Source organism: Oncorhynchus nerka, linkage group LG24 (genome assembly GCF_034236695.1).
Source record: "Oncorhynchus nerka isolate Pitt River linkage group LG24, Oner_Uvic_2.0, whole genome shotgun sequence".
Taxonomy (NCBI): domain Eukaryota; kingdom Metazoa; phylum Chordata; class Actinopteri; order Salmoniformes; family Salmonidae; genus Oncorhynchus; species Oncorhynchus nerka.
Genome location: NC_088419.1, coordinates 57,187,586 through 57,203,654, shown reverse-complemented (window position 1 = coordinate 57,203,654; position 16,069 = coordinate 57,187,586). Strand labels below are relative to the sequence as shown.

At 42.5% G+C, this 16,069-nt stretch overlaps 1 protein-coding gene across 3 annotated transcripts in view; it reads left to right on the top strand.

The window, feature by feature from the left end:
- LOC115108266 (protein strawberry notch homolog 2-like) overlaps nucleotides 1–16,069 on the top strand; it is a 118,235-nt gene that overhangs the window by 29,353 nt on the left and 72,813 nt on the right. For all 3 annotated transcript variants that reach the window (XM_065008994.1, XM_065008992.1, XM_065008993.1), the window contains exons 2-3: nucleotides 6,293–6,497; nucleotides 8,949–9,037. In XM_065008994.1, the coding sequence (XP_064865066.1) occupies nucleotides 6,387–6,497; nucleotides 8,949–9,037 (200 nt within the window). In that variant the 5' untranslated portion in view covers nucleotides 6,293–6,386. The remainder of the gene's footprint in view (nucleotides 1–6,292; nucleotides 6,498–8,948; nucleotides 9,038–16,069) is intronic.

The window sequence follows — 16,069 nt, the reverse complement described above, 5'->3', positions numbered from 1 at the left end:
ACTCGCACACCGAATCAGCGTATTCGTCAATGTTGTTATCTGACGCAATACGAAACATATCCCAGTCCACGTGATGGAAGCAGTCTTGGAGTGTGGAGTCAGCTTGGTCGGACCAGCGTTGGACAGACCTCACCCGTGGGAGCATCTTGTTTTAGTTTCTGTCTGTAGCCAGGGATCAACAGAATGGAGTCGCGATCAGCTTTTCCGAAAGGGGGGCGGGGCAGGGCCTTATATGCGTCGCGGAAGTTAGAGTAACAATGATCCAAGGTTTTTCCACCCCTTGTTGCGCAATCGATATGCTGATAAAATTTAGGGAATCTTGTTTTCAGATTAGCCTTGTTAAAATCCCCAGCTACAATGAATGCAGCCTCCGGATAAATGGTTTCCAGTTCGTTAAGAGCCATCGATGTGTCTGCTTGGGGGGGGATATATACGGCTGTGATTATAATCGAAGAGAATTCTCTTGGTAGATAATGCGGTCTACATTTGATTGTGAGGAATTCTAAATCAGGTGAACAGAAGGATTTGAGTTCCTGTATGTTTCTTTCATCACACCATGTCTCGTTAGCCATAAGGCATACGCCCCCGCCACTCTTCTTACCAGAAAGGTGTTTGTTTCTGTCGGCGCGATGCGTAGAGAAACCCGTTGGCTGCACCGCTTCGGATAGCGTCTCTCCAGTGAGCCATGTTTCCGTGAAGCACAGAACGTTACAGTCTCTGATGTCCCTCTGGAATGCTACCCTTGCTCGGATTTCATCAACCTTGTTGTCAAGAGACTGGACATTGGCAAGAAGAATGCTAGGGAGTGGTGCACGGTGTGCCCGTCTCCGGAGTCTGACCAGAAGACCGCCTCGTTTCCCTCTTTTTCGGAGTCGTTTTTTTGGGTCGCTGCATGCGATCCATTCCGTTGTCCTGTTTGTAAGGCAGAACACAGGATCCGCGTCGCGAAAAACATATTCTTGGTCGTACTGATGGTGAGTTGACGCTGATCTTATATTCAGTAGTTCTTCTCGACTGTATGTAATGAAACCTAAGATGACCTGGGGTACTAATGTAAGAAATAACACGTAAAAAAACAAAAAACTGCATAGTTTCCTATGAACGCGAAGCGAGGCGGCCATCTCTGTCGGCGCCGGAAGAGGTCTTGTGAGGTCTTTTCATCAAGGCTTGATTTTTAAGATGATGGGACATTAAATAATCCGCACCTCACCTCCTTGTTTTATAACATGCCAGGCCACCCAAGAGGAAGGCTGAGGTGGGAGGGATGCTGGCCCAACCAGTCACCAACCTCTGAAGCAATTAAGAGATTACTCACTCCTGTGACTGTGTTTTGAAATATACCCCCCCTTTCTCTACCAAAAACCAACTCTACACTAGGCTTTAAATCACTTAATACAAAGGTCAGGATTTAGCATTACTGTGTAACTGATAATAGGGCTGGCACAATTACCGTATAACAGACAGTTATGGATGAAGACCGTCATTTGTTGTGTGTGGAAGAAAAAGCAGACTGAAGATGGGACAGCCGGTCATTCGTGTGGTTGAGTCCGATTCTGCTGTAAACATGCCTCGTTTCCACAGTGCGCTTAGGATCATATTGATTAGATCACTATCACTATCTGATCAAAGTTTGTTGTGTCTCCACATGATTTCCTGGTCCAATACGAACACGTTTTTTTTAAAGGTCCAATCCACCTATTTTTATTTTTTATTTTTTTAATCTCTATATCAAAGCAATTCTGGGTAACATTAAGTACCGTACTGTGATTTGTTTTCAAATAAAATGGCCAAAAATACATTTTACAAGCAAGAATTTTCACTAGGACTGTCTGCGAGGGGTTTGAGTGGGGAGGGGAAAACTTACATTTTGCTGTTATTGGCAGAGTGGTTTGGAACTTTCTTATTGGCCTATTAACTAATTCACTGCATGGTGATGTCACTATGGAAGGCCCAAACTTCCTTCCACCAAAACAGGCTGAAATTTCAGGCGGTGTATTCACAGCCAACCAGAATTTGTTTTTCCCCACAAAAGGGATTTTATTACAGAAATACTCATCAGTTTCATCAGCTGTCTGTGTGGCTGGTCTCAGATGATTGTGCAGGTGAAGAAGCCGGATGTGGAGGTCCTGTGTTGGCGTGGTTGTGAGGTTGGACATACTGCCAAATTCTCTAAAAATGACTTTGGAGGCGGCTTATGGTAAAGAAATTAAGATTAATTTATCAGGCAACAGCTCTAGGGGACATTCTGGGGCCGGCAGGGTAGCCTAGTGGTTAGAGCGTTGGACTAGTAACCGAAAGGTTGCAAGTTCGAATCCCCGAGCTGACAAGGTACAAATCTGTCGTTCTGCCCCTGAACAGGCAGTTAACCCACTGTTCCTAGGCCGTCATTGAAAATAAGAATTTGTTCTTAACTGACTTGCCTAGTAAAATAAAGGCAAAATAAAAATTTTTTAAATGAATTATTTCAGTCAGCATGCCAATTGCATGCACCCTCAACTGGAGACATCTGTGACATTGTGTTGTGTGATACAACTGCACATTTTAGTGGCCTTTTATTGTCCCCAGCACAAGGTGTACCTGTGTTTTGATCATGCTGTTTAATCAGCTTCTTGATATGCCACACCTGTCAGGTGGATGAATTATCTTGCAAAAGGAGAAATGCTCACCAACAGGATGTTATCAAATTTGTGAACAAAAGTTTTGTGCGTCATGGTACCAACAATTTGCGTGTTGCGTTTATATTTTTGTTCAGTGTAGAACGCGTGTGGATTTATATTAAGAAGCAAAGTGGAAATCGTTGTCACGAACATCTTATTACATCTGACCATACAGAAGAAGTGAATGGCACAACAAATGCTTGTGACTCTGCGGTCAAGCAACAACGACTGCTCTCCTTGAGTGACGTGGCAAGACTCTCTCTCTCCCTCAGTGGCAGGGAGTTTTTTTCCCCTTTTTTGCAGTAATGACAATGGGGCTTGCAGGAAAAGGATCACTATCTATTGTCCTTGAACACAGTGGGCTGCTAAAGATGGAAACCTTTCGGTTGCTAGGAGACATGAACTGCCATCATTGGCATGGTGATATGGTTGGATCCACTGGAGAAAATGCGGGAGGAGCGAAAAGGGCCCAGGGATGTTTGGATTGGTTCCCAGTGCTTCAGAGATGGGGAGTGTGAGAATAAGGGAGGGAGCTGAAGAGAGTGATTGGCTGAGGTTTAATAATGAAGTACTTTTTGTTGTTTCTCACACTGATGAAGTTAGTGCCTGCCTGTGTTTTGGGCTAATTTTCATTCTCCTTCACACCACTCTCATACAAACGCATGCATGTTCCTCTTAGGTTTGTGTGACTATACACCTACACCAAATATGATTTCCAAAGGGTTTTGATTGGAAATAAGATGGTGAGTAGGCCTCGCAATCACTGGGCATTCCAGGTTGCCTATTACAACGCTGCATCACTTACACAGAACCCAAACCGGCTGCGGTCGTGCTCCATCGTGCAGAAATGTATTTTGTCCCCCTACACCAAACTCGATACGCAGGTTAAAATATCAAAACAAACTGAACCCATGACATTAATTTGGGGACAGGTCAAAAAGCATTAAACATGTATGGCAATTTGGCTAGTTAACGTGCACTTGCTGGCTAATTTGTCATATTTAGCTAGCTTGCTGTTGCTAGCTAATTTGTCCTGGGATATACTTTCATAGTATTACCACGGCAACCGGCAAAGCAGTTAGTCTTTCAATCACCCACGTGGGTATAACCAATGAGGAGATGGCACGTGGGTACCTGCTTCTACAAACCAATGAGATGGGAGAGGCAGGACTTGCAGCGCGATCTGCGTCAGAAATAGGAATGACTTCTCTTTTAGCCCTTGGCAACGCAGACGCCCGTTGGCGCACGTGAGCAGTGTGGGTGCAATAATTGAATAACATGGATGGATTTCTACATTTATTTTTGCAACACTCGCACACGCGATGTGTCCGGTCTGGTCAGCATGTTAGGCCGTGGCTACAGATAGAGATTCCGCCAACGCCCAGCATCCACCTCCGGAAACCTCTCCTTCTCAAAGTTAAGGATCCAGATCACGCTCTGCACCTGTGTTATTTTACACACACATTCATTGTAACGTAGCTGCTGTTCACACTCACCATCCATTCATGTTTCGTTCTTTACTCACCCTCTTCTGAATCATGACGTAGCCTGTCTATGCCTCCTATTTCTGAACAGCTGACATAAAAACACTGCGGCTGTGTGAACGAACATTCCAAAACATAAATATTATGAAGGCTACAACCCTCTGTCTGTTGTATCGGATATTGCAGTTGCACAAGCTGGACGCAGTCCCAACACAAGACAATCAGCGTTTTGTGTGGTGATGTAGGTTAATATTCATAGTTGCTGCCATATTGTAGTTCCTGAAAAATGAACACTACTTTGACTACCTGTCTGCCTACAGGGCAGCTAAGCCAATGTTTGCAATAATGATGGGAATTTTTTTTTTGTCTTGCTGTGTTCCACCCCTGGGCAGCTGAAAGCTATAGGCAGCCATGCGTGTATCTGGACCGATAAGTCTGACAATGGGAGAGTTCATCCACACTTCTCTGCCAATAACATTAAATTGTGCTTATGCTTACAGAGGCATGGAATGCAATAGTTCCAACAGTTGTGTACAACATGAAATTTGTAGGCTGCACCAGTGACCAGTCAAAGGCAATCAAGTAGGGGGGAGCGGCAGGGGAACACTCAGCACAGCAGCAATGTAGGCACTCGGCTACGTAAAACAAAATCCTGTATATGTGCAGAACTATCTGTATTGTTAGCCTGGGCAAATTGGGATACAGAAATTCCCAATCCAAAGCCAGTCTGTAAATATTAATATCTTCAGTTCTTCCAACTGAGCCAATATCACAAAGCAATGACAATCACTTATTTGCAAGTTAAAGAAAAACAAATGTATTTCTATACCTTCCAAAACATTCTGAAAGGTTTGTCCTCTGTGTTTCGCCTGCTAAATTGAAGACGGAATAATCTGTGTTCAATCCAGGAGTAAAACAAACTGTAAAATGCTTTCTGGTCACGCGCCTCTATCTAACAGTACACTTCAAGTGACCCTCGTTCAAGATGGCCGTACTTCATTACACAAAGTAAAAACCTCAATCAATTTCTAAAGACTGTTGACATCCAGTGGAAGCGATAGGAACTGCAAGAAGGTCCTTTAGAAATCTGGATTCCCAATGAAAACCCATTGAAAAGAGTGACCACAAAACAAAAATCTGAAAGGTTTGTCCTCAGGGTTTTGCCTGCTAAATACGTTATTTTATACTCGCATACATGATTCAAACAGTTTTAGAAACTTCAGAGTGTTTTCTACTAATAATATGCATATCTTATCTTCTGGAGATGAGTAGCAGGCAGTTGAATTTGGCCATGCATTTCATCCAGACGTGAAAATACTGCCCCCCGTCACCAAGAAAATAGAGCCATGGCTACATAGAATACTCTGCCACCCCAGGTAACTCAAGCCAACAATAAAAACAGATTAAAATAACACTATGGCACAACTGGGACTGTGAAGAGGCAGCCATTATTTATATATATTTTTGTATTGTAATTTGCGCTGTATTGTGCTATGTAAGTGGGTGGCCATTCACCCGCCATGGAACGGCTCATATTGCAGGAGCCATTACCTATTTCTGAAGCGTGAGGCAGGATATTATGTAGTGTTAGTTATTTTATTTGTTTTGTTACCAGTTTAGACCCCAGGAAGAGTGGTCACTGCCTTGGCAACAGCTAATTGGGGATCCCAATAAAATACTAAATAATACTATCTAAATTTGTCATAATCATGGTCGAATTACCGACCGGTGGGTCCCCATGGATTTTGGTAGTCTGTCAGATATCGTATTAAAAACGTACAAACATTTCTCTCCGTCCCATTCCAAATGTGCGGTATTGCAGGAAAATACAAACTAGAGCTTGGAATTTCACTTAGGGCCCCCAAAAGGCTAGAGCCAGTCTCTTACTGCATGTGTGGGTATGGATGTGGGTACGCAGACCCTCGAGCCACTGTGACACCTGTGATGAGTTCAGATCTTTTGTGGCCTCCACCCTTTCAAAGTTGCAAAAACCTGGTGTATGCTGTTGATTCAAAACTGCAAGAGGTTTTAGGCAATTATACAGTTTCTGACCATACTACTGTGAGAAAAACACATTGACATGCTTCTGTGTAAAAACTGCCATTAGAATATGAATAATTTGACTTGAACCCCATGTCTCACTCTCTCCAGGTGATGGAATGTGCTGGGCATTAGTAGGAGCGCTGTAGGACACAGCCAGCATACGTAAGTGAAGGTCAGGGGTCATGTGTCAGCCTGCAGCCTGATGCCCACACTCCCGTCACCCTCACTGGCCATGGACGGGGAGAACTACCTGCACCCAGAGGGGCCGCAGCTGGACAGCAGCATGTTCGAAGTGGCCTCTTCCAATATGGAGGTACGTCATGTGCACGTACGCACCCACACACACACACAACACGTATACACATCCACCTATTTGGTAATCTCAAAAGTTCCAGGAAAATGTGGCAACATAATATGCTAATAATAAATGGCTGCACAGTGTGCCAATATTATTCCAGCAAATGTGGCTCCATAATATAGGCTTAATATAGGAGGGCTTAATATACAATATCAGAGGGCTTAATATACAATGCATTCAGAAAGTATTCCGACCTCACCCCCTTTTCCACATTTTGTTATGTTACAGCTTTATTCTAAAATTGATTAAAATAAAATAAAAACACACAATACCCCATGATGACAAAGTGAAAACAGATTTTCTGATTTTTTTCCCCCAATATATATTAAAGAAACAAACACATTTACATAAGTATTCAAACCCTTTGCTATGAGACTCGGAATTGAGCTCAGGTGCACCCTGTTTCCATTGATCATCCTTGATGTTTCTACAACTTGATTGGAGTCCACCTGTGGTAAATTCAATTGATTGGATATGATTTGGAAAGGCACACATCTGTCTATAAAAGGTCACACAGTTGTCAGAGCAAAAACCAAGCCATGGAATTTTCTGTAGAGCTCCGAGACAGGGCTGTGTCGAGTCACCGATCTGGGGAATGGTACAAAATTAATTCTGCAGCATTGAAGGTCCCCAAGACCACAGTGGCCTCCATCATTCTTAAATTGAAGAAGTTTAGAACCACCAAGACTTCTCCTAGAGCTGGCCAAACTGAGCAGTCGGGTGAGAGAAGGTCTTTGGTCAGTGAGGTGAGGTGACCAAGAACCCGATGGTCACTCTGACAGCTCCAGAGTTCCTCTGTGGAAATGGGACAACCTTCCAGAAGGACAACCATCTGTGCAGCACTCCACCAATCAGGCCTTTTATGGTAGAGTGCCCAGAGGGTTGCCACTTTTCAGTAAAAGGCACATGACTGCCTGCTTGGAGTTTGCCAAAAGACACCTGAACAAGATTCTCTTGTCTGATGAAACCAAGATTGAACTATTTGGCCTGAATGCCAAGCGTCATGTCTGGAGGAAACCTGTTACCATCCCTACAGTGAAGTATGGTGGTGGCAGCATCATGCTGTGGGGATGTTTTTCAGCGGCAGGGACTGGGAGACTAGTCAGGATTGAGGGGAAAGATGAACGGAGTAGAGATCCTTGGTGAAAACCTGCTCAGGACCTCAGATTGGGGCAAAGGTTCACCTTCCAACAGGACAACGACCCTAAGCACATAGCCAAGAAAATGCAGGAGTGACTTCGGGACAAGTCTCAATGTCCTTGAGTGGCCCAGCCAGAGCCCGGACGTTCTAAAAACCTGTTTTTGCTTTGTCATTATGGGGTATTGTGTGTAGGTTTAATCAATTTCAAAATAAGGCTGAAACGTAACTAAATGTTTAAATAGTCTAGTGATCTGAATACTTTCAAAATGCACTGTAAATACTATGCACGTCAGTCTCTCTTTGCTACAAGTTGGAGAGACTTGACTGCATCGCTTATTTTTTACAAGTAACATTAATGTGATAAATTCCAATTTGTTTGCATAGTCAACTTACACACAGCTCTGACACACACCAGACATGCCACCAGGGGACTTTTCACAGTCCCCAAATCCAGAACAAATTCAAGAAAGGCTACAGTATTATATAAAGACGTTATTCCTTGGAACTCCCATCTGATATTGCTCAAATGAACAAAAACCTGGTTTCAAGAAACCGATAAAGCAGCACCTCACAACGCTCCTCTCCTATTTGGCCTAGATATTGATATGTAGGTTATTTGTTCCGTCCTTGTGCTTTTCTTGTCAATGAATGTATTATGTAATGTTTCATGTTTTGTGGGGACCCCAGGACGAGTAGCTGCTGCATTCGCAACAGCTAATGGGGATACTAACAAAATATTGTCATGGTGGTTTAGGACACGTTAAAAACCAGAACCTGGAACACAAGAAATGGCTGTCATGTGTTAGACCGTTTGCCATTTTGGTTGGTACAGTGACGTCTTTGTGGTGACAGTTATCTCGACTGATGCAGGGCCTGATACAGGTTCAGGTATTAACTAGTGCAAGGCATCATCTGTCTCTCTTCAGGAGATGCTGGCATGATCTATTTTCTCAGACCCAGAGGAACAAAGACATGGTAAATGGTTTGCCCAATAGCACTCTGGTTGTTTTCCCGATGGCACTCTGTGAAATGCACTGGTGAAAATAAAAGCGCTATATTCAGTAATGTAATTTGTGGGAAAATGGTACACCATGTCACAGAGGTTTAAACTTAATGAATGCAGAGGACTTTCATATGATTCCTGACAAAGTAATTTGACAATATATATGCAAAGCGTTTATGACCCTATGATGTCTAGTCACATATAGTGTTTGAGTCTTCTTAGGCATAGTTAACTAATGAACCTTTTATCTTCTCTGTTTCAGAGTTCTATGTATCCTTCTGCTTCCTGGGGATCATTCTCACAGCAGTCTGGAGGCTACAGCGCACACTGCCCTATGCAATCTGAAAACCAGTAAGTAACCAATCACCTCTCGTACCTTACCCTCCCCTCTGCTGTTTTACATGTGATGTGTGTAACCCTTTCTGTCACACACTGACACATGTGAGATCACATGAGTGTCTCAATGCATGTAATCTCTTAGCAAAGGTTAATAATACCTCTACTTGGCCATGACTGTGTCTGACGTAGAACTCCATATGTGCACTTTGTTTTTGTAGTAGTAAGGGATATCGTTTACCCTGTTACACAGGACTTATTAAACCCAAATTAACAAGGCAGCTGTCAAATTATTCAAAAGTGTCCCTAACAATAAAGTCCCAGTCAAAGTACCAATGCGTATTGAGTGTAATATTTAGCAGCTTGTCCTGTTTTGCATTTGACTGTCTTAAAATCTGGGGGTGGCCTTTAGTTCCTTTTATTAAATCTCCTTAATTTCCTGTGGAGGGCTGCCTGACTGGCTGGCTGGCGTCGCCCTCGCTGCGAAGGATGGATGTTATCTCTACATCTGGCAGCGGGCCCTTCCCTGGCCTCACACTGCTACCTAACCCCCACCTCTCAGACAAACACACACACGAACACCTAACCCCAAACCTCCATTGTGCGCACACTGGCAATTGTGTCCCCTAAAAGGCCTTGGCTTGACCAGTTCTGTACACAGAGATGATTCCCCTGGTTAAACAGGGTAAGGTTAATGAGTTCAGTGCTTCTACAGCATTTTCTCCATTCAGTTTGCCCCCATTGCACATGGCGAAGAGACTCCGTATGTAATCAATTGCTTTCACTCCTACTTGCTCTAAGGGTGATTTTTCCTTGAAAGCATTCCACAAATGATGTTTGCAGTTTAGTCAGCATTCAGTTCACTGGTAGTGGTCTCAAGTTTCTTCAATCTAATCTTTTTCGCATTTTTCCCCCACAGGTTCTTTATTCAAGTAAGCTACTATAGGGCTGGGTGATATATTGAAATAATTGGATTAATTAGAATGTATGTTTTAGAGCAAAATTCCACATGCCTCTATCTCGTCGACTTCACTGCTTCTGTGCTGTTTTCACCTTCCCAATCATATACTAAGCCCCTGCCACTCACAACAAAGATGAAAGATCACTTCTTCCTCTGACAACAAGCAGTTTCAACTCGTTATTTGCATTTGAGAGGGGTGGTCCAACAGAACGGTCATATGGACACAAACACATTGAGACATTATTTCTCAGATAAGAATCACTGTGCTGCCATATTTATAGACCTATGTTTTAAGCAATTGAATGTATAATTTAAGCCAAGTGTAGCTGCTGAAACGGTGCTATGTTAAGGTCTACAATCAGACTGGTACAAATTAAGAATATAATTTGAAGTAAAAATATTATTAGCAGAGAGTTTGCCAGTGATTCTAACATTTTTGCCAGGCAAGATAGTTCAGAAATTGGGTGCTAATTAACATTTGTGAAGGGTGAGGACATATGCGCCACCTTCCAGATCTTAGGATAGCACCAGAAGCAATCGTTTAATAAAGCATGTGGATCAAAGGTTCTACAATGATGCGGGCAGAAAGCTGCAGTAGAAAGGGATCAAGCAAATCGCCTCCTGTTTTTTTACAAGGCAATTAATACCTAATTTACATACATTTGTTCAAATTAAGAAAAGAAAAAGTGAGTGCCTGGTATCTCTGCTATCTGTTTAGAGGTGAATCAAGAACTCTAGTGGAACTTTATGTATTTTCAGAAATCATTGTCTGTTAAGGAACCAGAGGCTGTCAAACCTGCTGGGGCAGTGAAGTGGCTGCGTTTTTTTCTTCTTCTAAAGAATTTACAATTTTCTGAAATTTGTCTGGATAGCTACCACTCTCAGATACACAATTCAAGAAGTATTTAGACTTTGCTTTTCTATCCAGGGTAAGACATATTTCTCAAATGTCTGAAGGACTGCCAGTCAGAGGTAGAATCAGTTCATCTAGCCTTAGCCCAAACTAAGTTTCCTTCACGAAATCGTTCAGACCATTCATATGCGAACCATGGGCTAGATCTGTCCTTAAGCCTTAATCTCTTTATACGGGGCATTCTTATCTGCAACAGTGTGAAACAGAGAGGTAAAATATATTTAAAGGCCTGATCTGAATCATCGTTAGAAAGGTTTCTCATTGAAAGTTCTAAAATGTATCATAGTAAAAATGCGTGGACACAATTTAGGTAGCTTATTATCTCTAATATAGGCAATGAGATAATGGTCACTGAGCTCGTTAGCAAAGATTCCATATGCTTTATACTAATGGGGGGCGTTTGTCAGGATATCCAAAAGAGTAGGTTTTTAATGGTGTTTTAACTTGGGGTTGGTTTGAGTTAAATTTGGATCAGTCCAAATAAATTTGTCTGTCTGATACTGGCATCAACCAATCCAAGTTATGATCACCCAATAATAATAATTCAGATTTAGCATATTTAGACAGCAAGTCAGACAATTTGTTAAGAGCAATTGGGAGTGCTGAGGGACGGTGATAAACTCCCACTGACGTCAATTGTGCATTGGGGACAGGTGGTAATACACACAGCAACATTCAAGTTGTTCTTTATGAATATGGCAACACCCTCACCTTTGTCAGACCTATAAACATTATATCCATTCAGAGACACATCAGTCTAGCACATTTAACCAAGTCTCAGTAATTATCTAAATGTCCATGTTAGTTTGAGAAGCCTGACTTACAGTAAGATCAATTTTCAAAAAATCTAGCTTCTGACATTTACATGAATAAGTCCAAGGTCCCAGCTGCGGGATTTCAGATCAAAGGGAGTCTCGAACACAAATGTGCTATGATCAGTAGGTAACCCTCTATGTGAAATAGCCGCGGGGTTTGCTTGAAATGGTATACATACAAAATTGCTTAGAACTGTGCCATTTGGTCTATGTCTCGAAGGAGGATGTTCATTAGTACATGACCCAAGACCTGTTTCGGGGCAAGGACTGATATCCCATTACTTTTAACTACCGTTTCAATGTTAGCACTCAGTTTTAGCTGCCAGCTGAAGGCGGGCTAGATGAGTGGACATGAGTAAAGGGACTGTTGTTTAATGTTGGATATCACTTACATGGCATCGGGGTCTCTAGGACCAGAGCGGATTCCTGGGGGTGGACAGTCAACTTCTAGCGGTGCAAAGTTGTTTGCCAGGTAGAGTGGATCCTCCAAGGTAGTAATGAACTGCCCGGTTGCAGCACCTTTGGGCCCTTTCACCTAACCACCTCTGCCCAGTCTCTAGTTGAACAAGCCACCTGCTTCAAGAAGTGAGGGAGAGCTACATCGCACAACTCTCCACCACCCTGGGCGAGAGATGTTCAGCTTCTAAATATCTTTAGCCTGGGCTTTAGCTACATTGATGAACTCATTGAGGCTCTGCTTCAGCTCACCGGCGAACGTCCTGCAGCCGCCCGATATCTTAAATCAGCCAGTCAGACCAAAGGCACTTTTTACAGACATAACACTGTTCTGACTTCTACTCTGTCTCTCTGGTTAGTGAACATTTCAGTGGTAGCATTGGACAGTCAATGGTTGCTGTTGATATCCATTGGATAGCTGACGGTTGGCATATTGCCAAAAACAAAGCAGGCTAGCCACAGCTAGCAGCGCTAGCTTAACGTTTAAAAAGTCCAGTAAGGCGGTGTGTTCCGTGAAGAGCTGTGTAAAAAGTGTAAAAAAAGCATACAAAAAGATGAGTGCATCAGTCCGGACCTGTACAGGCCAGCGCTCAATACACTCAAATAAAATATATAATAGTCTATAATAGAGAATAAACTCGTGAGCTTTTCTAACTACTTCCTCCACTGTTCACTCCAAACACAATTTTCTATACATCATCCCAGATTGCTCTGCGGCCAAGATGTGGATGGGGGCGTGCTCAGCCCAGTTTCCTGTAGTCCACGATCAGATCCTTTGTCTTGCTGACGTTGAGGGAGAGGTGGTTGTCCGGGCACCTCCCTGCCAGGTCACTGACCTCCCTATAGTCACAGTCGTGGATGAACCGAGAGTACAGGAGGGGACTAAGCAAGTCCAGGATCGTTCAGTGCCAGGGTCCTGAACTTAGTACCATCCAAGCTCATCACTATGGTGTTGAAAGCTGAGCTGTAGTCGATGAATAGCATTCTCACATAGGCGTTCCTCTTGTCCAGGTGGGAGAGTACAGCGTGGAGTGCAATAGAGATTGCGTCATCTATGAAATAAAATGTATTTATGATGCCCTTTTTACATCAGCAGATGTCACAAAGTGGTTATACACAGCCTAAAAGCTCAAACAGCAAGCAATGCAGATGTAGAAGCACGGTGGCTAGGAAAAACTCCTAGAAAGGCAGGAACCTAGGAAGGAACCTAGAAAAGAACCCGGCTCTTGAGGGGTGGCCAGTCCTCTTCTGGCTGTGCCAGGTGGAGATTATGAGTACATGGCCTTAATGGCAAGATTGTGGATCTGTTGGGGCAGTATGTGACAGAGTGTGCCTGGGATGATTGTGTTTATGTGAGCCATGGCCAGCCTTTCGCTATGGGGCGACAGGTTACCTTTGCGTTCCTGTGCACAGGTATTATGGTGGTCTGCTTGAAACATGTAGGCTTTACAGACTGTCAGGGAGAGGTTGAAAATGTCAGTAAAGTTTTTTAGAATGATCAGCGACAGGCAACTATAATTTTCCTAAACAGAAAACACATTAGTGCGACACGTTCGGCAGAAAATGGCTTCATTTTCATCAGATGACAACAGAAGTACAACACTATTTGGCTGGCAGCCACACATGAAAAACCAAGGTCTTTTTTGCGAAAACTATGCATGGCCATCATATTTATGTTTAATATAGAATGTAGCCAACTACATTTCCTAATGTTTTTCTTAAGGTTAATCTGGCATTTTATTGGAGAAAAGTAGTCTGGCTACACCAAGAAAAGTACAGAAGAAAAGTAGCTACACTAGTTGTCAAAACGCTTTCTGATAGAGTGCCCACCTGTGAATTCTCATCTGAGTGATGTGCAACTGAAGCACAAAATGAGTCTGATGCCGAGAAGAAAATACAGTAAGAAGCATTTTAGATCTACATTTACGAAAAGCATCAAGATGTTTCTTATGCGTTTTTCCTGCGTGAAAAATTAAGAATTGTGCGTTAAAGGGTAGGGATAGGCAGTTGTAAATCATGCAGTACCTTGTGTAACGATCGCAGATTTTAGAGAAACAACAAATGTCGGTACATATAAGTGTCTTATATTGGCTGAAAGCTTAAATTCTTAATGTAACTGCACTGTCCAATTTACAGTAGCTATTACTTCAAAGAAATGCCATGCTATTGTTTGAGGAGAGCTAACAACAAAACACTTTTTTCACCGCGACAGGTTTGGTAAATTCACCTCTGAAGGGGAAATGTGTACTTAAATCAGAGCAAGATTTCAGAATGTATCATCCAAAAGGGTCCCAGAGATAACATGAAGTGTCTTTTTGTTAGATAAAATCCTTTTTCATATCCTAAAAAATTTACATATAGCATGCACAATACATTTTTCCTTCAATTTGCAAAGAAAGGAATCTGTGAAAATCTTACCCTAAACGTTGTTTCAACCAGTCAAATCACATTTGTATTTAATCCTCAGAGATCCTAGAACGTAACCAAACTTCACTATATCATTAGGGGTGTAGTATATCCTATAGGACACCAAATGTGGTCTTCACTTGATCGAACGTAACTTTGTCAAATAAGCACCAATCGGGGTCAAACAAAGCTAGCTAGATAGTCAATGAGCTGGGCTTTACGGGAGTATCTGTAAATCGGGGCTTTACGGGAAACCCTGTATCTGTCGCAAAATGCACCTGCTAACATTGTGTGACAAGTATTTTTCTTTTGGACAAAAATTATACGAATATGGGGAGTTATGAAGTTATGAAAACTGTTTTTTTTTGTGCAAATGTTGTACTTACAATATGGCTACTAATACTGGAAAAGCGAAATCAAAGTCCAAGTATACAGGTTTGACGGTATTTTTGCAGAAAAATGTAATGTGAAACTCCTTCACGATTTGCCCAAATGTACCTGGGTGACTTCACACAATGTCATGTAGTTTGCTGAAACTTTGCACATACACTGCTGCCATCTTGTGGACACCATTGGAATTTCAACCAGAGTGATGTGGGACCTTTCTGTTGCATTTCAAAGATGGTGTGTCCCCCCCTTTGTATTTTCTTCTACCAGATCTATTGTGTTATATTCTCCTACATTCAATTCACATTTCCACATACTTCAAAAGTGTTTCCTTTCAAGTGGTACCAATAATATGGATATCCTTGCTTCAGGGCTTGAGCTACAGGCAGGTAGATTTGGGTATGTCATTTTAGGCAAAAATTGAAAAGAGGGCTATCCCTAAGAAGTTTTTTTTTTTTTATAGGAATCAATTGTTTGGTCACCACAAGGATAAAAAAAAAAAAAAAAAAAGGTGTGCATGTGGCGAGTTAACAGAATGCTAAGACCGACTCATTCACATACGTGAATTGCTCTGAACAGAAATGTGAGGGGGAGGCTGAGGCTAATTCAACCAAGACTCTCCCGCTGTCCCAAAGGACACAAATAAACTGTGTGGAAGCAACTCCATTTTAGTTACTGTAAACAAAAAAGATCAACTCTTTGGACTCCCCAAGGCACTCCCTCTGGCAAAGTACGTACCCCTACTAGCTAAAAATGCCAACATCGGCCCGATGTCTAGCTTAACGTCAATGTGCAAAACCGATGTCAAAGCTGACGTGTATACCTATATAATGTAGGTAGATGACACCACAAAAAATAGTGCTACACGTGCAACACAGCATTCCTAACCTAGCCCACAATGTCTTCTGTGTGGATCTAGCAGTCAAGGAGTCGAGCAGTCATTTGAAAGAGTAAGACATTTTCAGCGAGACAACACAAAGGGGAAATCCATTAACACCAAGATAATGGAATTCATTGCCTTTGACAATCAACCGTGCTCTGTTGTGGATGATGTTGGCTTTCGCAGACTGGTCGAGCGCCGATACACACTACCAAGTAGGCGCTATTTT